The 19,848-nt window shown below is 56.4% G+C and overlaps 1 protein-coding gene across 3 annotated transcripts; it reads right to left on the bottom strand.

Moving 5' to 3' along the window:
- Nucleotides 1-1,343: 1,343 nt before the first annotated feature.
- On the bottom strand, nt 1,344-13,620 carry YPEL1 (yippee like 1). 3 transcript variants are annotated; one of them, XM_055549772.1, is made up of 5 exons: nt 13,449-13,620; nt 3,433-3,710; nt 2,632-2,675; nt 2,239-2,347; nt 1,344-1,683 (listed from the first exon to the last, which is right to left on the bottom strand). In XM_055549772.1, the coding sequence occupies exons 2-5, from the start codon at nt 3,634-3,636 to the stop codon at nt 1,594-1,596; spliced, it is 447 nt and encodes a 148-aa protein (XP_055405747.1). In that variant the 5' UTR covers nt 3,637-3,710; nt 13,449-13,620; the 3' UTR covers nt 1,344-1,593. The 3 variants fall into 3 exon arrangements, with proteins under 3 accessions (XP_055405747.1, XP_055405748.1, XP_055405749.1); XM_055549773.1 differs by lacking the exon at nt 13,449-13,620 and adding an exon at nt 4,392-4,551; XM_055549774.1 differs by having other exon boundaries at nt 1,604-1,738.
- Nucleotides 13,621-19,848: the final 6,228 nt, after the last annotated feature.

Below are 19,848 nucleotides of genomic sequence, written 5' to 3'. Positions count from 1 at the left end.
TCTGGCTGTGGCCTCAGGAGCATTCGTCCTTGAAGCCACTCACGGTCAGTTCGTTTGGTTTCAAAAGGAGCTCGGGTTTTGCAGAAGACCCACAAGGAAAGCGGCTGAGAGCCTTGGTTGGCGTCAGCTTCAAAGCCGTCCCACACCACAGGGAAGAAGACTGCCGCGCCCCCAGAGACGGCCCAGAACACACGGTCCACATGTGAGTGCAGTGGACATGGGAGCCACAGGAGGCTCCTCAGCATCCAGAAGCATCTGCTGGAGAAGCGCCTGGCCGCCGGCTGAGGCTTGGGGAGGGGCACCGGCTCAGGCTGGCTCTCGGGTTCGGACTCAGCCCTCAGGGTAGGCGCCCGCTAAACCTTCAAGGGGCTCTGCCAGGAGGCGGCCTGCTGGGCACTCTCGTGGATGACCCAGTACCCGGGGGTGGTCCAGGCTGTGGGTCAGAGGGTGCCCATGGGAAGCTCACCTGATCCTGGAGCACCAGCCGGGGCTCTGGCTCAGGGGAGAGCCCCCCCATCTCCAGTTTGTGGCCGTGGGATTGTGGAGCCAGGGTCCTGGGTGTCTCAGGGCCCAGCGAGCACACTGAAGGCCTCCGGATGCATTGAGGGGTAGGCCGGGCTCACCGGCCAGAGGGCCTTTTGGCCTCCACTCTCCGCAGGCTGGCCAGAAGCCACATGCAGCCCAGCCCTGCAAAGGCCCAGTGCGTGGGAACTCGAGCAGAAGCAGGGCAGGCTGGGGCCCCCAAACAACCAGAGTTTACACCTGTCTTGCAGCTGGAACCTTCTGTGGAAAACGTGAAAACAGTGGCAGATCTTAATTTGGAAGTTTATCCTGTTCTGGTGTCTTTCAAATATAGGAAAAATAATTCTTCTTCTTCAAGTACATCAGAGTAGAAAAGAAAGTCCGCTTTCCCTCAGTCCAGTGTGATCAGCTCAAACTGCGGGCCAGCCACTCAGGGCCTGTGCATAGGCCCGGGGCCATGTCTGCTGACCACTTGCTCACCTGCCTTCTAGATAAAGAAGCTACTGGCTTCAATGAACAGGGTGTTCCATTAGACACGTTTCTTTCTAGCTCATCTAAAGTGTTACCCATGGCGCCTTCTGCTCTTGAACAGGCTAGAGAGCATGCTGGGTGCAGAGATGCACAGCCTTCAGGGAGATTCCTGGCAGAGACCTGCCCTTGGCGGTCTGCGCGCAGAACCGCCACAGTGTGGGCCCGAGAGACGGGGAGAAGTGGCCCCCTCCTTTCACTCCAGACACGAGCAGGGCGGGCCCTCCAAAGAGGCCGCCCTGGGCTCCATGGCACTGTTTGGTTTTCCATCAAAACGACAGAACACAGCCAAATTCTACCTTAAAAGCATTGGTTAAAAAGGTATGGACTAGATGGACAAGTCATCGGTCAAGTCTTTCTCTGGATCTTGAGAAATTAGAAAGAGCTCATTGAAACATTTCAGAAACAACCATGTGCATGAAGAGGACACAGCTTGGGGGGCTGCCTCACCCAGGGGGCCGGCCAGGGGGGTCGCCTGCCCTCGGACACACCCCAGCTCCTTGACCGTCTCAGTCACGTTCAAGGGGGAACAGGAAGTCCACTTTACTCCCAGCCATTGTCTTTGATCATGTGAGCGAGCTCGATGATAAATTTTCCTTCTTTATACTTCTGACTGCTTTCAAAGGCGTGCTCCTTGAAGAGAGAGAGAGGTTTCAGAATAGAATCCGTTTCGTTTTTCAACTTCTTTCTACATGCAGCGAAGAAAGGAAGGACAGGGTCACGTCTCCCGGACATGGCCCACGCCGTGCGGCCTGGGGCTGAGGAGGGGCCGCTGTGCGGGGTCAGGCGTTGGGGGCCTCAGCTGTGCAACTGAGCGTGGGCTCAGCAGGGCAGTTCAGAAGGTATGGTGAGCAGGGGCCTCCTTCCCGGGGCTCGGGGTCACAAGTGCTGGAAAGGGCCGGGGGCGGGCAGGGCAGGGTGTATTGGTGCTGGGAGCGCGCCTTCCATGCACTTCCCCCGCCCTCCTGCGACGGGCCCAGGAGGGTCCTGGGGTGGGGGCTGAGCACGCCAGATGAATCGGCTGTGAGCGTGGCCACAGGGTCACGTCCACAGGCCTCTGCCCGCGCCCAGCCTGCCCGGCGGGCGCAGCCTCCCCGCCCCCCCTGGCCTGCGGCCCCACCTTGACAGTCGGCACCCGTCCTTTTCCGGCCCGCTATCTCCATGGTCACGCGGACCCCGGGGACTCACGTATTTCCACCCGAGCGTGGTCTTGCAGTTCTCGCAGTAGATGTCAGCCACGGCGTGCAGGCCGGTGAGCAGGACTCGCTCCTCCGCAGGGCCGCAGCCCACATTTACCCTGCGGGGAGGAGGCACTGGCACCCTCGCAGGGCCAGGCCTGCTTTTCCACCTGCTGGCTGCTCCCGGGACCCAGGGGTGTCCTCCCTGACTCCCCAGCTGTCCCTTGCCCCTCAGAAGAGAAGGCACAATTTCTGGCTCCCCCCCCCCCCCCGGGAACCCAGGATGCTGCGAGGAGGCACCCAGAGTTCGCTGTTGCCATGGAAACCAAGATGGACTCCAGTTGGGGGCAGCCCACCTCCCGGCCTCTGAGAATAGCTGGCGCTGCCCTGCCCTGGTACTCACACTGAGTTGAAGAGGTAGGCTCGCCCCTGGCTTCCCTGAAAAGACTGCAGAGAAGGAAGAGGCGTCAGAGGGCCCGCCGCAGTCAGGGCTGCGTGACGGGAGCCCTGCCCCGGGAGAGTGGAGGCACCCCGTAGACCCGGACAGATGCGGAGGGGCCACCGGGCAGAGCGCCCATGAGCCTGTGCCCGGGACAGTGTGCCAGCCTCCAGCACATGTTGGGGGCACGGAGTGGTTGCCGTGCCTTTCCATGGGAACTGTGAGAAAACCATGGCCCCAGGCGGCCCCTTTCTGGGAGGAAAGCTCATAGCACGCTCACTCATTCCAGGACGGCCAAGGAGGCAGAAGAGAGCATCTGTGTGTCTCCAACCTCCGGCCAATCCCAACTGCATGGCCACAGGACCTGGAGGGGGCACTGGACATGGACTTGTCACCCCAGGTGCCAGGCTCAAGGGACCAAGTGGGACGAAAGGCCTCAAAAATAACCAGAAGCGCAAACGGATCAGAACCTTCTTTTGGTTCTTGCCTATCACCCAGGAACAAGCTCCTGGCCCTGGAAGCCAAGCGGCCCGCGGCCCAGGCCTCGGTTTGCACAGGTGGCCGGTGTGTGTGCAAACCCAGCCACCAGCCCCCTGGACCTGCCACTGGGCGGTGCCACAGCCAAGACCACAACGCAGCTGCACACACTCACACACGACTTCCCACAGTGCCGCCCACGAGGCTGCAGACATTCAAGGTCAGCACACCTGGGAGAGTCCATATTCCTCTCCTCATAGGCCCCTGATTTCGTGAGCAGACACTTGCCTTGGAGATCAGCTCGTCGTGATTGGCCAGGTGGGCCCTGCAGTGGACACAGCTGTAGGTTCGGTGGCAGTTTGGCAGATATGCTTGGAAAGTTTTAGACTTGGTCATCTTCACCATCGCGGGGCACTCCTGGCTCAGCTCAGGGCTGGCACGGGAGGAGCTGCAGCTCTGCTGGGCTCTCCAACAGAAGAAACACTGGAACATGCACGCCAGAGCCGTTGTTGTTCACAGGGCGTGTGGCTCTGTCCACACAGCTCAGGTGAGAGAAACGCCACAACCTGTCAACACACGCGGCAGAGGGTCACGGAGAGAAAGAGCCACAGAAGGACGTGCCTGGCTTAGGACGCCTGTTGCAAAGACGCGGGAAAGTGCAGGCCTAGACGTTAGAGATCTAATTCTTTACGAGAAATTGTACCTAAAAAGAAGGTTAATACCCGACCATGGACCCTAACTCTCCATTTAGTTGGGAGTGGCTCGTGAACTACTTTCACACATAAATAATTTGAGAAAACAGTAGCTCAAATACGTCTTTTGTTCTCTGGCTTTAGGACACGTGGAAGAGACAGCAGCCAACAAACTTCCCATCTGAGAGATGCCAGGAACGCTGGGCCCATCCTGCCCCAAGTAATGGAACTCGTCAGTGGCTCCAAGCACCATGATGTCTACGCATGTGTGGTGGGTCCCGTACTGGTCTCCAGGAAATTACCTATCAATCCAGAAATACACCCTCATGCACAGTCACGTGATTTTCAACAAGGGTGCCAAGACCATTCCACGTGGAAAGGGCAGAGCCCTTCCAACAGATGTGCCGGGAAAACGAGACGGGCCTGTGAAAAGAATGATGCCATGCACAATGGCGCACTCAGTGGGCCAGGCCTGAGCGTAAACTGGAACTAGGCAACTCTTAGAAGAAAACGTAGGGAATGGTCTGCATGACGCCGGACCTGGCGGTGACTCACTGGATCTGACACCAAGAGCAAAGATGTGTCTGAGGACCCCGGAAGGAGACGCGAGAGGAGACTCGGAGTTGCCAGGACTCGAGGACACAGTGCAGGCTGATCGCCAGCAGACCCGAGGGGGGTGAAGGAGAAGGAAGCCACGCCGCATCACTCAGTACAGAGGCTGCAGAGCACTGAAAAAAAGCAGGGACGTCTGAGAAGCCTCCTGAAGGGAAGGGAAGGCCACCTTTCACCAGAGCAACTTCCCCAGTCAGTCAGCAGAGGGCAGAGGCAGAGGGGAGGCACCCCAAAGCCCTGAAGGGGAACCCCGTTCTCCCGGGACTCTGCAGCGGGAATGTCGCCACGGACCATGGGACCTGTCATTTGCAGATGAGCAGCTTGACTTCCGGAAAGCATCACTGGAGGAGATTCAGGGATGTGCTTCAGACAGAAATGAGAGAACAAAACAAAGCCCACTCGGGTCTCGACTTCAGACCACAAGGAGGCAGGATGATGAGTAAAGAAGAGGCTGAGTGCGCAGGCGGGCAGGGCAGCCCACCTCCGGACTGCTGCGCCTTGCTCGGGACAGGTGAGCAAGAGAGCAAGGCGGAGGCGCGGGCGGAGCAGCGTCCAAAAAGCAGCTTCGCATGTGGACTAAAGGGACGCTCTGCTAAATGAAGGGTAAATGTACCTTCTGATGAAACATCTGTACCAACAAAAAGAGCAGGTGTGTCACTTCCGAACGTGTAAAGGGAGGTGAGGAAGGGAGGAGCGGGCCGGGGGAAGAGCAAGAATCCTAACGAAGGAAGATTGAAACCCAGGCATTTCAGTGCGTAGGTGAAACGTAAGTGGACTCACGTTAGAGTTGAAGGTTTCAGACTAGACAGAAAACACACTTTATCTCGATGCTGCTTCCAAGACACACACCTTAAATTAAGGCTCAGAGAGGACGAAAGGAGAAGCAAGAGCCTGGGCGGCAGCAGCAAGACCTGTGGCCGTGATTACTCGCTGACACACGCGGTTCCCACAAAGAAGGTACAGTAGAGAAAAGCAAGTCAGAACTGCAGTGATAGCTCCTCACACCTGTCAGAAGGGCCATCCAAAAGACCACAGATAACAAAGGCTGCAGAGGGTGTGGAGAAGAGGGGGCTCCCGGCGCTGCTGCTGGGCATGCGCATTGGTGCAGCCACCGTGGAGAGCAGCGTGGAGGTTTCAGTTACCATACAACCAACCTAGCGAGCCCACTTATCTGGAGAAAACATTCAAGAGGATACACGCAGCCCAGCGTTCACATCAGCACCGCTCACAACAGCCAAGAATGGAAGCAGCTGAGTGTCCACTGACAGGAGTGGATAAAGGCACCCTGGGGGTGTTTGTGTACACACACACACACACACGCACGCACACGTTCCATAATAATGCCATTGGCAGCAGCGTGGACTGACCTAGAGAGCATCACATTAAGCGAAGTTAGACATCATAAGGTGCCACTTACAGGTGGGATCCAAAAACTGACACAATGAACTGATTCACGAAACAGAAACCAACTCAGGAAACAGACTCACGGTTCCCAAAGGGGAGAGGCAGGCAGGGTGAGGGATAAGCTAGGAGTTTGGGCTTAACACACACACACTACTATATGTGAAGCAGTCCACACGGACGTCGTCTGCTGTGCGGCGCAGGGAGCTCCGCCAAATGCTCCGTGACAACCCTTACGGGAGGGAGTCTGCAGGAGTGAACGCACACTGCATCACTGCTGCGCGCCGGACAGACAGGGCGCTGACACCAACCACATCGCAAGGAAAATGAACGAAGAAGTTAAAGCAGCAAATGGATAGAAAAAGTACTAAAATAATGAAAACTATTACATATGTTTGTATTTCCCTTAAATAATAACATTTAATGGAAAAACTTGATGTTCAAGCTGGTTTTAGAAAAGGAAGAAGAACCAGAGATCAAATTGCCAACATCTGCTGGATCATGGAAAAAGCAAGAGAGTTCCAGAAAAACATCTATTTCTGCTTTATTGACTATGCCAAAGCCTTTGACTGTGTGGCTCACAATCAACTGTGGAAAATTCTGAAAGAGGTGGGAATACCAGACCACCTGATCTGCCTCTTGAGAAATTTGTATGCAGGTCAGGAAGCAACAGTTAGAACTGGACATGGAACAACAGACTGGTTCCAAATAGGGAAAGGAGTACGTCAAGGCTGTATATTGTCACCCTGCTTATTTAACTTATATGCAGAGTACATCATGAGAAACGCTGGGCTGGAAGAAACACAAGCTAGAATCAAGATTGCCAGGAGAAATATCAATAACCTCAGATATGCAGATGACACCACCCTTATGGCAGAAAGTGAAGAGGAACTCAAAAGCCTCTTGATGAAAGTGAAAGAGGAGAGTGAAAATGTTGGCTTAAAGCTCAACATTCAGAAAACAAAGATCATGGCATCCGGTCCCATCACTTCATGGGAAATAGATGGGGAAACAGTGGAAACAGTGTCAGACTTTATTTTTCTGGGCTCCAAAATCACTGCAGATGGTGACTGCAGCCATGAAATTAAAGGACGCTTACTCCTTGGAAGGAAAGTTATGACCAACCTAGATAGCATATTCAAAAGCAGAGACGTTACTTTGCCAACAAAGATTCGTCTAGTCAAGGCTATGGTTTTTCCAGTGGTCATGTATGGATGTGAGAGTTGGACTGTGAAGAAGGCTGAGCGCCAAAGAATTGATGCTTTTGAACTGTGGTGTTGGAGAAGACTCTTGAGAGTCCCTTGGACTGCAAGGAGATCCAACCAGTCCATTCTGAAGGAGATCAGCCCTGGGATTTCTTTGGAGGGAATGATACTGAAGCCGAAACTCCAGTACTTTGGCCACCTCATGCGAAGAGTTGACTCACTGGAAAAGACTCTGATGCTGGGAGGGATTGGGGGCAAGAGGAGAAGGGGACGACAGAGGATGAGATGGCTGGATGGCATCACTGACTTGATGGACATGAGTCTGGGTGAACTCCGGGAGTTGGTGATGGACAGGGAGGCCTGGCGTGCTGCGATTCATGGGGTCGCAAAGAGTCGGACACAACTGAGCGACTGAACTGATCTGATCTGAATGGAAAAACTTCCATTAGATAAAACAGCAGGGAGATAAGTAGCAAGTATAAATCTTGTTACTTCATAACAGTCTCAAAATACTAAGTCAAAAGTTGGAACAACTTTGGGATAAATTTATAATGAAAATAGGAGCAGGGGTTGTATATAATGTTGGCGTGCTGGGTACAGCTACATAAGCACAGCGTGCTCCTCTGCACTCGTCACCAACCGACAGAGCAAACACAGATGAGGGCAGCACACTTCATTTTGATGAAGAAACTGGAGCTGAAACACACGTAGAACCAGAGACTCCAGCTCATTACTTCACGTGCACATCTACCGAGCACACGGTGCGCCTCAGCACTCAGGGCGGGACTCGCGGCGTGCCCTCAGACCTCGGCACAAACCACAAGTCAATGTGTCACTAGAAAACTTCTCATATGCTTGTAACTTAGGAAATATGCTTTTATATACCCATGTGACTAAGAATAATGGAAATCAGAAAATATTTTGAACAATAAAACGGGCTTCCCTGATAGCTCAGCTGGTAAAGAATCCACCTGCAATGCGAGAGACCTGGATTCGATCCCTGGGTAGGGAAGATCCCCTGGAGAAGGGAAAGGCTACTCCAGTATTTTGGCCTGGAGAATTCCATGGACTGTGTAGTCCAAGAGGTCACAAAGAGTCAGGCAGGACTAAGTGACTTTCAAACAATAAAATAATTACCAGAACTTAAGGGGAATGTAGGTTCTTACAGGATGGATATTAGAAGACAGGTGGGATTACTGAGCTAAACACCCATCTTGAAAAACGTCCAGAAGTCACAGGAAAGCAACCCTAAGAAAATATAAGAAAGTAAACAAATAGGGGGAAAAAAATAAGAGAAAAGGGAAGCTGGACCCCCTGGAGAGGATCCACAGGCAGAGGCCTGCCTGTCGGCTCAGCCAGCCCCCGAGACGCCAACGGGCGCGAGACTCGGGCACAGTTGCTGCGGTCGGCTGAAGTCAACATAGGTGAAGGCCTGAACCACACGATGATTCCTGGAAAAAAGCTTAAAAATATGACTCAAGAAGAACTAGAAAAGCTGAATAATCCTGTCAACACAAATCAAGTCACTGGTAAAAATTCTCCTCCTCCAATACACACCCTGGTAGCAAAGAACTTCCCCGGAGAAGCCGACTGCAGCTCCAGAGAGGGCTCGTTGCAGCTGAGACCGCTTCCCGGGAAGAGAAAGAGGAAGCGCCTGCCCGCCATTTCACGTGGCTACCTGACCTCAAGCCCCTGTCTGGGGGTCAGCACTTTCACTGCTGGGGCTCAGGTTCCGTCCGTGGTTGGGGAACAGACCTTGCAAGTCCTGCGGCAGAGCCAGAAAAGAAAAACAAGAATGGAATTCACTAAGTTTCTTCAAAGAAACCAAGATGCAAACATCCTATGTAATACTGACCGGACGGGGTCCAGCACTGTGTTACAGGGTTGTACAACTGGGGGGATCTTATCACAAGAACGCAAGATGACTGAACATTGGAAACATTTACCACCAGTTGTTCCATTTATCTGAATGGATGGGAAAAAAAGTTTGGAAAAATTTAACATCCATTCACAATTTAAAAAACATTCCATGCAAACTAAGATTGTAGAGACTGTTTTGAGGCATGTACCAGAACATCATACACCATGTTACAAGTTGGAAAGTACCCTTTGAGATGGGGACTAAACCAGGACGCCTCTACACCCTCATTCAGCCTCCCGGGAGCCCCAGCCAGCTCCACAAGGCGAGGAGAAAAGCCTCCTAAGTGAAACCATGCTGGCACACAGCAGTGTAACAACAGAGTATCTGTGAGCAGACTCAAGACCCGAAACACCTTGTACACAATTCTGAGGGGTAAAAACACAGCCCTACATCCATAAAGAAGGCTGAGCGCCAAAGAATTGATGCTTTTGAACTGTGGTTTTGGAGAAGACTCTTGAGAGAGTCCGTTGGACTGCAAGGAGATCCAACCAGTCCATTCTGAAGGAGATTAGTCCTGAATATTCATTGGACTGATGCTGAAGCTGAAACTGCAATACTTTGGCCACCCGACGCGAACAGCTGACTCATTTGAAAAGACTCTGATGCTGGGAAAGATTGAAGGCGGGAGAAGGGGACGCCAGAGGATGAGATGGCTGGATGGCATCACCGACTTGATGGGCATGAGTTTGAGTGAACTCTGGGAATTGGTGATGGACAGGGAGGCCTGGCGTGCTGCAGTCCATGGAGTCGCAGTCAGACACGACTGAGCCACTGAACTGAACATCCATGGGGAGCTACACCATGACCAGGACTGGAGATACCGTGAATATGAATCTTCCTCAAAGTCACTGTTGAATACAATTCAAGTCGCAGCATAGGAAGCACTGTCCACACGGTATAGGAAACGTGTGTGTCCACCTGCGAGTGCAAATGAGCCAGGGAGCCGGCGGGACAGAGAGATTGGGTCCGGAGGTGTCTGCGGGGGACGGAGGCTTCCTTGACCCTCTCAGGGTCCCTGGCGGGGTCTGAAAAGGAAGCAGTAACCGGAGTGGGAAGCATTTACACCTTTCAGACCAGGACTCGGTCGGTTTGAGAAGAACTAACAGGGCGGGAAGGATTTGGGCAGGGGTGGTCCAGGAGGAGGAGGACCCCCAGCGGTCTCCCTGCTCAGGCTCGCCACGCCTCCTGCTCTCTCTCAGACTCCTCCAGCTCACGGTGCCCAGGAAGCTGCGGGCTACACCAGGCGGTGTGTCCTGGGGGTGGGGGGCCGGGCATACCAGTCTCAACCAGGAAGGAAAGCGTTCCCTGCCTGCAGGCCCCGAGTCCGTCTCCATGTCTTCACCTGCGTCTTCTCTGTATTTAAAGGAGCCTTAAATGTGGTACCTTCTCTTTTAGCCCTGGTGGCTCAACTTCAGAGCCCTGGGCCCCTTTCGAGGCAGAAGCACCGGTGACCTGGGCAGAGACCACTGGATGGCCTTCACCAAGCCCCGCCTTTAAACAGGTGACTGCACGGCAGCCCACCCCAGCCTTCTTGCCTGGAGAATCCCAAGGACAGAGGTGCCTGGCCGGCTGCAGTCCATGGAGTCGCACAGAGTCGGACACGACTGAGCGACTTTTACTTTTCACTCTTAGAACGGGGACATCCCTCATTTCTAACTCCGAGTGACCTCTAACAGAGCAGGGCTGTTTAAGTGGCATCTTGGGGACTTCCCTGGTGTCCCAAGGGTTAGGACTCGGTGCCTCCACTGCAGGGGCGAGGGTTCAGTCCCTGATGGGGTAACGAAGACCCTGTCCCCGGTACAGCCAAGCAGACAGGGTGACTGCTTGCCAAGGCTTTTCTGTTTCTTTGAATTTCTCCGGGTGTAGATCGCCTCTCGCATACTGCCAGCCCGCCCCCCCGGAGGCCCCTTCCCCCGGAGCACCAGGCCCCGTCCATCCTCGGTGCCCACGGTCACCCTTCAAAGGCCGGCGTGCCTCCAGCCCGCATGTTCTGCCATCTGTTCTGCCCTCCCCCCTCGCTGACCCCTGGGGGCCCGGCGGAGCTGGGGCCCAGCCTGGATCTTGGTCACAGAGAAGCGTGTTGTGATTTAACTGGGATTTCAGGCTGGGCGTCCCCGAGGCCACCTTCTCCAGCCACCAGTACAGCGTGCTCTTCCAGGAGACCTGCTGACAGGTCAGGGCCCATCTTGGCACCTGAAGGGCAAACACGCCGCCGGCCTCACTGCTGCGGCCCTGGGTTTGGGGAGCAGCCACCATCCTCCCAAGATGCTAGCGTGGGGTAAGTTTTTAGAGCAAAAATAACATTCTGGATTCCAGAAGTTTTCCTCCTAAAATAAGCATGGATATTTATTTTGAGAACATGAATCAGGCCCGTGTCCACATGGTGCTTCACCATTCGGAAGACAAACCTGAGAACCAGAACCCCAAGCGAGCAGCTGACTCCCGGGAGGGTGTAGGCTCCGGCCCCTCTGGCCCAACGTGGGTTTGTGAGTACTCCCAGCCCGGCCCTGCCCCACCTGCCTGCTGAGCAGTGTGCTGGCACTGAGCCTTTCTTTTCTAAGAGCCTCTGATATACTGTTTTAATTTCTCCCCCTAATAACTAAGAGTCCTTGAGTGCCTCCTAGCAGAAGTCGCCCACTTCCTGCTCAGAAGGGAAGACACAGGCAGGGATGCCTCTCTTCAGCTCCAAGAGGGAGAGGAGGAAAGATGCTGGGACCCTTGGCCATTTTAGGAACCTCATACTCATTGAAACACCAAGTACCCCTTTTGTCGAGGAAGGGATGGGAAAATCAGAGATGCAGAGAGGAGCCAGAACGGGGCTGGTGCTCAGCAGAGGCTGTGCAGCTGAGGGGTGGGGACGGGGGGGACTCAGATGGACCAAGACTGAACAAAGCCACATGAGGGGAGGCTGGGGGGCCTCAAGCCAAATTGCTACCCGACCTGTAAAATGGGCCCAGGCGCCCCGAGAATTGCTCCGGGCGTCAGGTAGGCTGCGCGGTGGCCAAGGGCTGTGTCCATGCCTAACAGCGCCCACGGGGTCCCTGGTCCTGAGGCCGCCTGGGCGTGGACACGGCCCGACTCCACGGCCAGCAGCCCGCCCAGTGTTGCAGTCACCGCAGGGGTGTCACCCAGCGCCCAACTGGACCAGACCCTCCCCACCGTCCTCCCTGGAGCCTCAGCCTCCAGGGACCTGGCGTCCAGCGCTTGCCCCATTCTCCCCTCTCCCCACGCTCTCCCCACTCCTGCAGGTTTTGCTGATCAGCCGATCTAACCCCTTTCTAAAAAGTTAAAGCCAAACGACTCTGGATAAAGTGTTAGAGACGAGGAGGAGAACTTCCACTGCTTCTTCGTATTTGAAACTACCTTCCCTCATCAGTTTTTCAGGGAGGAAGAGACACTCCCGTGCAGCAAGTCCTCGTGGGCATCCACCTCGCCCCCCGCCCCCCGCCCCCCGGATCCTGGCGGGCCCTGACAAGGCAGGGAGGGATCAAAGGCTCTCGACATAAAGAGCTTTATAAAGGCATGTACTTTTACCGGTTTTTAACTTTGGCAAGCACACCAGGCCCACGCTGGGTGACACTGGGCACACAGGTAGAGCGCAGGTTGGGCCGGGCTGGACTACCTTTGCAACTCTTGTGTAAACATAAAAGTTGTTCCAAAATAAGCTGATTTCAACTCAAAAAGACTCAAACAAATAGGTAATCAAGATCACTCAGTGTCCAGTGCTAGGTGGTTACAGCCCTGCTAAGACGGGGCTGCCCCTGGGCCTGGCCAAGGCTCCCCCCACGGAGAAGACACCTGGCCCCTAAGATACAAGGGGGAGGCGGCGGGAGGGGCCCAAGCTGGCCTACGTCAGACCAGAGGCCGAAGCAGGGTCGCGAAGCTCAACACCGGGAATGGGCCAGCTGCTGCCGGCGTGTCCACCTCCGGAGAGCAGAGGCCGCGGGGACGGTGAGCGGAGGGGCCGCCTGCTCAGGGCCGCACCTGAGAGCCATCCCCGGAGGCGGAAAGAACATTCTCCGCGCAGAACAACAGGTTGAGGTGTGTGTACGCTTCCACATAAAGGCGGCACGCAGCGGCTCAGAAAAAGCCGGGGGTGGGGCCGTGGTCCACCTACCGGGCCCAGTCCCACCCAGAACGGGCCAGACCTGGACTCGGCGCCGCCCGGGGCTCGGGGCTCGGATAGTGAGCCCCGAAGCCCGACGGGCGCGAGTCGTTTCGGCCTCGCTCTGCACAAGGGCCCTTCGGTGCAAACGCGGGGGCCTCTTTTGTCCCCACCGCCCCCCGCCCCAGCGGCGACCCTGCCTCCGGGGAAGAAGCCTGTTTACCCCCGGGCGGGCGGCTGCGCCCGCACCTTCTCCGCGGCGGGGCGGGGTCGGAGGCGGCGCGCCCGCCCCGAGTCCCGGGCCGCGCCGAGCCCGCGGCCCCCGCCCGCGGCCGACACCGCTGGTCCCCGGGGCCCGCCCTACTCACGGCCGCCCACCGCTCCGCGCCCCGGCCCGCAGCGCCCATCGGCCCGGCCTCACTCAGCGCGGGCGCGGGTCTCCGGCGGCCCCGGCGCGACCCGGGACGCGCTGCGGCCGTTGGCGCCCCGGCCGCCCGCGAGGCATCCCCGCCGCCGCCGCCCGCGGGCCGCCTGCCCTTTGTTTTGGAGCCACGGCCCCGCCGCGCCGCCGTTAACGGCCTCGGAGCGGGGCGCCCGCCAATCAGCGCGCGCCCCCGCCCCGCGCCCCGCCCGGAGCACCGCCCGCTCCCCATCAGTCGGGCAGGGCGGGGCGCACGTGTCGCGGCGCGCGCCGCACGCCCATTGGCCGGCCCTGCCAGCTCGGCCTCGGAGCCAGCCAGTGAGGGCCGAGGAGCGCGGGGGCGGGGCCGGCGAGGAGCGCGGGGGCGGGGCCGGAGGGGCGGGGCGGGGGACGGCGAGGAGCGCGGGGGCGGGGCCAGCGAGGCGGGGCGGGGCCGGCGAGGAGCGCCGGGGCGGGGGGCGGGGCCGGCTCCAGGAGGTGCGCAGCGCGCAGGCGCGGGTTCTCCGGGACTGGGCGCTGGGCTTGCAGGGGTCTCCGCCGGTCGGAGCCGGGCGCTGGGCGCACTGCGTCCTCCCTTTCTCCTCGGGATGCACGCTCAGGTCGGCCCAGGGCACGTCGGCTCACAGGGCCGGGGGCCGGCGGACAGGGCGCGAGCCGGGCGACCTGGCCCGACCCCCTCGGAGACCTCGTCCACCGGTGGGTCCTCAGCGTCGCCTTCCTGCCCCACTCCAGGCATCCTGGGAACTGCTGACCTGAGCGCCTCGGATGCAGACGTGACCCGACGGGGAGCCCCGCACAGCCCGCCGCCGACCCGCGGCCGCACTCCGTCCTACAGTCTTGCCCAGAGGTCACTGTGTGGATCCCAGGGCCCTTCTTCCTAGACTGGTGTTGAAATCCCATCAGCACCACCCGCATGGTTGAGGTCACAGCATAGAATCCCTTTCTATACAAAGTATTGTAAAATCAACTGGGCCTTAGAAAGCATCACTACGAACAAAGCTAGTGGAGGAATTCCAGTGGAGCTATTTCAAATCCTAAAAGATGATGCTGTGAAAGTGCTGCACTCAATATGCCAGCAAACTTGGAAAACTCAGCTGTGGCCACAGGACTGGAAAAGGTCAGTTTTCATTCCAATCCCAAAGAAAGGCAATGCCAAAGAATGTTCAAACTCCCGCACAATTGCACTAATCTCACATGCTAGTAAGGTAATGCTCAAAAGCCCTCAAGCCAGGCTTCAGCAGTAGGTGAACCAAGAACTTCCAGATGTTTAAGCTGGATTTAGAAGAGGCAGAGGAACCCGAGATCAAATTGCCAACATCTGCTGGATCATCAAAAAAGTAAGAGAGTTCCAGAAAAACATCTATTTCTGCTTTATTGACTATGCCAAAGCCTTTGACTGTGTGGATCACAACAAACTGTGGAAAATTCTGAAAGAGATGGGAATACCAGACCACCTGACCTGCCTCCTGAGAAATCTATATGCAGGTCAGGAAACAACAGTTAGAAGTGGACATGGAACAACAGACTGGTTCCAAATAGGGAAAGGAGTACGTCAAGGCTGTATATTGTCACCCTGCTTATTTAACTTATATGCAGAGTACATCATGTGAAATGCCAGGCTGGATGAAGCACAAGCTGGAATCAAGATTGCCAGAAGAGATATCAATAACCTCAGATATGCAGATGACACCACCCTTATGGCAGAAAGTGAAGAGGAACTCAAAAGCCTCTTGATGAAAGTGAAAGAGGAGAGTGAATAAGCTGACTTTAAATGCAACGTTAAAAAAACAAAGATCATGGCATCTGGTCCCATCACTTCATAGCAAATAGATGAGGAAACAGTGGAAACAGTGACAGACTATTTTCTTGGGCTCCCAAATTGCTGCAGATGGTAGCTGCAGCCCTGAAATTAAAAGATGCTTGCTTTTTGGAAGAAAAACTATGACAAACCTAAACAGCGTATTAAAAAGCACAGATAGTACTTTGCCGACAAAGGTCCGTATAGTCAAAGCTCTGGTCTTTCCAGTAGTCGTGTACGGATGTGAGAGCTGGACCTTAAAGAGGGCTGAGCACCGAAGAATTGTGCTTTCCAGTGGTTCTGAAGAAGGCTCTTGAGAGCCCCTTGGACAGCAAAGAGATCAAACAGTCCATCCTAAAGGAAATCAACCCTGAATATCCATTGGAAGGATAGATGCTGAAGCTGAAGCTCCAATACTTTGTGAAGAGCTTGATCAAAGGAATCTTGAAAATTCACAAGAAACCCTGTTGGAAATGGAAGGAGACCTGAAAAGCTTACTAGCTCACAAAACGATGCAAGAACTGTCTTCAGGACACTTTGCACTGGGGTCTGTGAAAAGCAGGGGGCAGGGCTTCCTGATGGGAAGAGCCGACTCCTTGGAAAAGACCCTGATGCGGGAGGGATTGGGGGCGGGAGGAGAAGGGGATGGCAGAGGAGGAGATGGCTGGATGCATCACCGACTCGATGGACCTGAGTGTAAACTCTGGGAGAGGACGACAGGGAGGCCTGGCGTGCTGCAGTCCAGGGGGTCGCACAGTCGGACACGGAGTGACTAAGGGCAGCATAGCGCGCCTGGCTGTACAGCTGGTGGCCGCCTGGCTCTGGTTTCCTCCCTGAGATACGATGTGTCCAGCAAGGCTCCCGCCCGGAGGTGGAGCGCATTGGCCCGCCACTGCCCTGCTCCCTGCTCCCACAGACCCCAGTGCAGGAGTGTCCTGAAGACAGTTCTCGCATCTTTTCATGAGCTACTAGATGTTTCAGGTCTCCTTCCATTTGGAAGGAGTTTCTTGTGAATTCTCAAGCTTCTGCGTCTTAAATAGCAGGCTGTGGGCCTTTTCACTGTTGCCAGTCCTCTGTTGAAAAAGAACCCTGCTTTGATGTGAGCCAAAGGTGATATAATTTTGTAGCCTTTTTTTCTTTAGGTCACTGCAGTTGTTTGTTTTTTCCCATTGCGGGTTTTTTTTTAATAGATATTTTTACTGGCTTCTCAATATTAAACTGAACAAATATCCGCCCATGAGTGCTGCTTGGGCCCCTTGAGTTTTTCTGCACTGTTTCTTCAGACCTTTTCATTCCTTGAAAAATTTAGCACCAGATCTGCGGTTTGTCTCTTCACTTTACTTCCTGGCTTCCTCCTTGAGACACAGCTTTTCCTTAGAATTGAAGTGAGAGCTGCGGGCAGGTCCACGGCGCCCCGGCATACCAGCTCACTGACCCTTCTCCTGCAGGGCCTTGTCCTCTGTGTAACCCGAGACACGGGCCCCGCGCTGCCACCGACCCAGCGCCCTTCACGTTTTACCTAGGACCACACTACAGCTTACACTTTATGGGCACAGAGTTTCCGCTTGGGATGAAAAACCGAGGGGACAGTTGCACAAGACTCTGAGTGCACTTAACACCCCAGAATTGCAACACTGAAGGGTCTTGAAATGGCAAATGTTACGTTACTGCGCTTTACAGTAAAAAACATCGTAGAAAACACACTTCACACGGCGGCCCCGCGCCCACACGCCAGGGCGGCTCGGGGTGCAGTCCGTGCTCTTGTGCAAGGCCCGGCTATTTTCCATCCGTATTTTTCTTAACCACAGCGCCCACGTGACTACGTGGTTTCCCGAGCCTGCCATCCGCCACGGCCCGCGGGCCGCACCCCTGCCTGGACGGCGGGCAGCCAGCCCTGCCCCCAGCCCCTTGTCTTGTCCCCACCACGGCCTCTGTCACAGCCCGTGGTCCCCGCACCTACCCGCCCTCAGCCGCCTCCTCACGCTGCACCCGTGGGTGGATGGGGTGCTGGGCTCCGGGGCGGTGGGCCTCCTGGTGCCCTGCCCCCGCCGCCCCGCCGCCTGTGCCCGCCCAGGCCCCCTTCCCGACGGTGCTCCTCCTCGTCCCTGGCCCGTCCTGCTCTCAACCCGCTCCCTGTCTGCCCCCACCACCGGCCACGTGCGTCTGCCTATGCGCATGTCCTGTCTGCTGCGTTGTCTTCGCCTCGTCGCTGGGTGGGCCCACGGTTATCCCCCCATTACTATCGGCGCGCGTCCCCCCAACCCTGCAGAGTGGGCAGCCCCTCCCATTCCTAGGTTCCCATCATCCCACCCCTCTCACCAAACCTGGCTCGGGGCTCAGCCTTGTCTGAATGGACGGTCACCTTCCTGAACATGTTCTCACTCGGTCCCAGGCTCCAGCCCCCCCGTCTCTGGCCCAGTGTCCCCGGCTCCCCCACCCTCCTGAGGCTGAGACGACTTCCGGCCCCTCAGCCTCACGGTCCAGGCTCACGTCCAGCTGCTCCCCTTACCACGTGTCCCGCCCCCCAGGAAGTTCATGAGACCTCCAGCTCCGCAGACCCTCCATCAAGCAGCCGCCTCTCCACCCCTCAGCAGAAGGTGCCGTCTGTCCCAGCGCCACCCCGGGCCCCTGAGCCCCACACCTCCTCACTCCCCGTCACACGGGCCCAGGGCTCCCCTCTCTCGCCTGCATCACTGCCCTGGCCCCCGTGGCCTCGGGCTCAGGCTCTGCCTCCTCGATTCTGTTTTCTGCAGACCGATGCTTTGAGAACCTTCCCCAGATCAGCCGCCTCTGGAAGCCGCCAGGAGCATTCTGCCTCACGCTGACCGAAAGCCAGAGTCCCTGCAGCAGCTGACCCCTGGCTCCCCAAACTTCCTGCTTCCGCCCCCAAGAGCTCAGAACCAGCTGGGCCTCGGGACGGGATTCCTGACGCCAACTGCAGGCTTGGGGTCTGCAGAACGGATGACCCTCAGGTTTGCCCGTCTCCTGGGAGTGGCCACAGTGCAAGCAAAGGCTCAGTCAGGTGGGTGTTTACAGGCAGAGCTCTGTCCCAAAAGTGGGTGCGTGGAGGGGGGTCCTTAGCAGAGAGTAGGTTAAAAGGGGACTTTAGGGGGTGGTTCTCACACAGGCTGACTGGCGTCCTTCATAAGGACATGAAGACACAGAGGTGATCACAGGGACCTGGAGGACGGTGGCCACCCACAAGCCAAGGAGAGGCCTCAGGAGCAACCGAACCAGCTGACACCTTGACCTTGCACTCCCAGCCTCCAGACTGTGAGGCTGGCCTCTGCGCCTCTGCACAGGAGCCTACTGCTGAAGCTGCCTGGTCTGCAGGGCTTTGTTTGGCAAGCAAACAGCCTGGGCTTTAGGGACAGAGACCGAGAGCTGTCCTCCAAAAGGCCCCCCTGGTGCCTAAGACCCCCGGCTGGCCTGACAGCAGCCTGCAGGGGTCTTGGAGGCTGGAGCCCTTGGCCAAGCAAGGGATGAAGCTGTGGTGCCTTGAGGTCTACAATCTGAGCGGCTGATGGCTTCCTGGGTGACAGTCAAGCCCGTTAGAAGTAGCTGCTGTTGGCATAGCAACCAGGAGCCATCTTGCATACTTTCCAGATTAAAAAAGCTCCCTGCTTCAGGACTGAGGGGACAAAGATGTAAAAGCGGAGATGAAATTGAGTTACTGACGGGAGCGGTTGCCATGGCGCCCTGCTGGCCTTGGAGCGGGCCAGCTGCCGCAGGGGTCCCTCCCTTCTCAGGGCAGATGAGGGTTTGAGAGGGTGAAGACCAGCTCCCCACAGTGCGGGAGGGAAAGAGAAGGTGTGCTTTAACTGGAGAGGGGAGTGAATAATGGGAACTCATATTTTGAGAATAACTATACGGCCAATATACAGAGCTGCTCAAAATCTAAAGTCTTTGGCTGAGAATTTGTTTAAAATGTTTGCTGACATGCAGTGTGTCTGAGGTGGGGTCTGAAGTCCCACATCTGAATGTTGGACTGTGGGGAAAGACACTTCCACCCTGTCTGCCATGTTACCCCAGAGATGCTGCATTTGAACCGGCTCCGGGGGACTGCGGTGCGGCTGTTCCAGGGTCTGTATGTTGTGCATCGGGCCTTATCAGAGCCTTTCTTTGTGCCAGAGTCTGAGGGAGGAGGCAGCTGGACCTGAATGAGCAAGGCATGCAGCTGCCATGCGGGAACATCCTGGCAAGGGGACGAGAGAAGAGGTAGCATGGCCCCAGGGCACTGGACAGGGCGCCCTGGAGTCCCAAGTGCAGCTGGGCTTTGCCTGTCACGGGGGGTGGGGGCCTGGGGGCGGGCAGGGTGCTCAGAGCATGGGGGAGGTGGGTGAGGACACACTGCCGCCACTTACTGAGTTCCTGAGGTTGTTCCCTACTGACCGTCTGTTCTTACACATCGTGCCGACAGGGGACGTCCCTGGCGGTCCTGTGGTTAACAGTCTGCGCTGCACCTGGGCCGGCTGGACCCACCTAAGATCCCACGCGCCACGCACTGCGTGCGGCCAGAAGTTAAAAAAGTTAAACGAACCAGCAAACC

Source organism: Bubalus kerabau, chromosome 16 (assembly GCF_029407905.1).
Source record: "Bubalus kerabau isolate K-KA32 ecotype Philippines breed swamp buffalo chromosome 16, PCC_UOA_SB_1v2, whole genome shotgun sequence".
Taxonomy (NCBI): Eukaryota; Metazoa; Chordata; class Mammalia; order Artiodactyla; family Bovidae; genus Bubalus; species Bubalus kerabau.
This window is presented reverse-complemented; position numbering and strand designations above follow the sequence as displayed.

Coding starts and splice junctions, on each gene's coding strand:
- YPEL1 (XM_055549772.1), bottom strand. CDS start 3,636: ATGTTCCAGTGTTTCTTCTGTTGGAGAGCCCAGCAGAGCTGCAGCTCC. Junction 2,676..3,432: donor ACGACGAGCTGATCTCCAAG/GCAAGTGTCTGC, acceptor CCTTCTCTGCAG/TCTTTTCAGGGAAGCCAGGG. Junction 1,684..2,238: donor CCACGCTCGGGTGGAAATAC/GTGAGTCCCCGG, acceptor TCTCTCTTCAAG/GAGCACGCCTTTGAAAGCAG.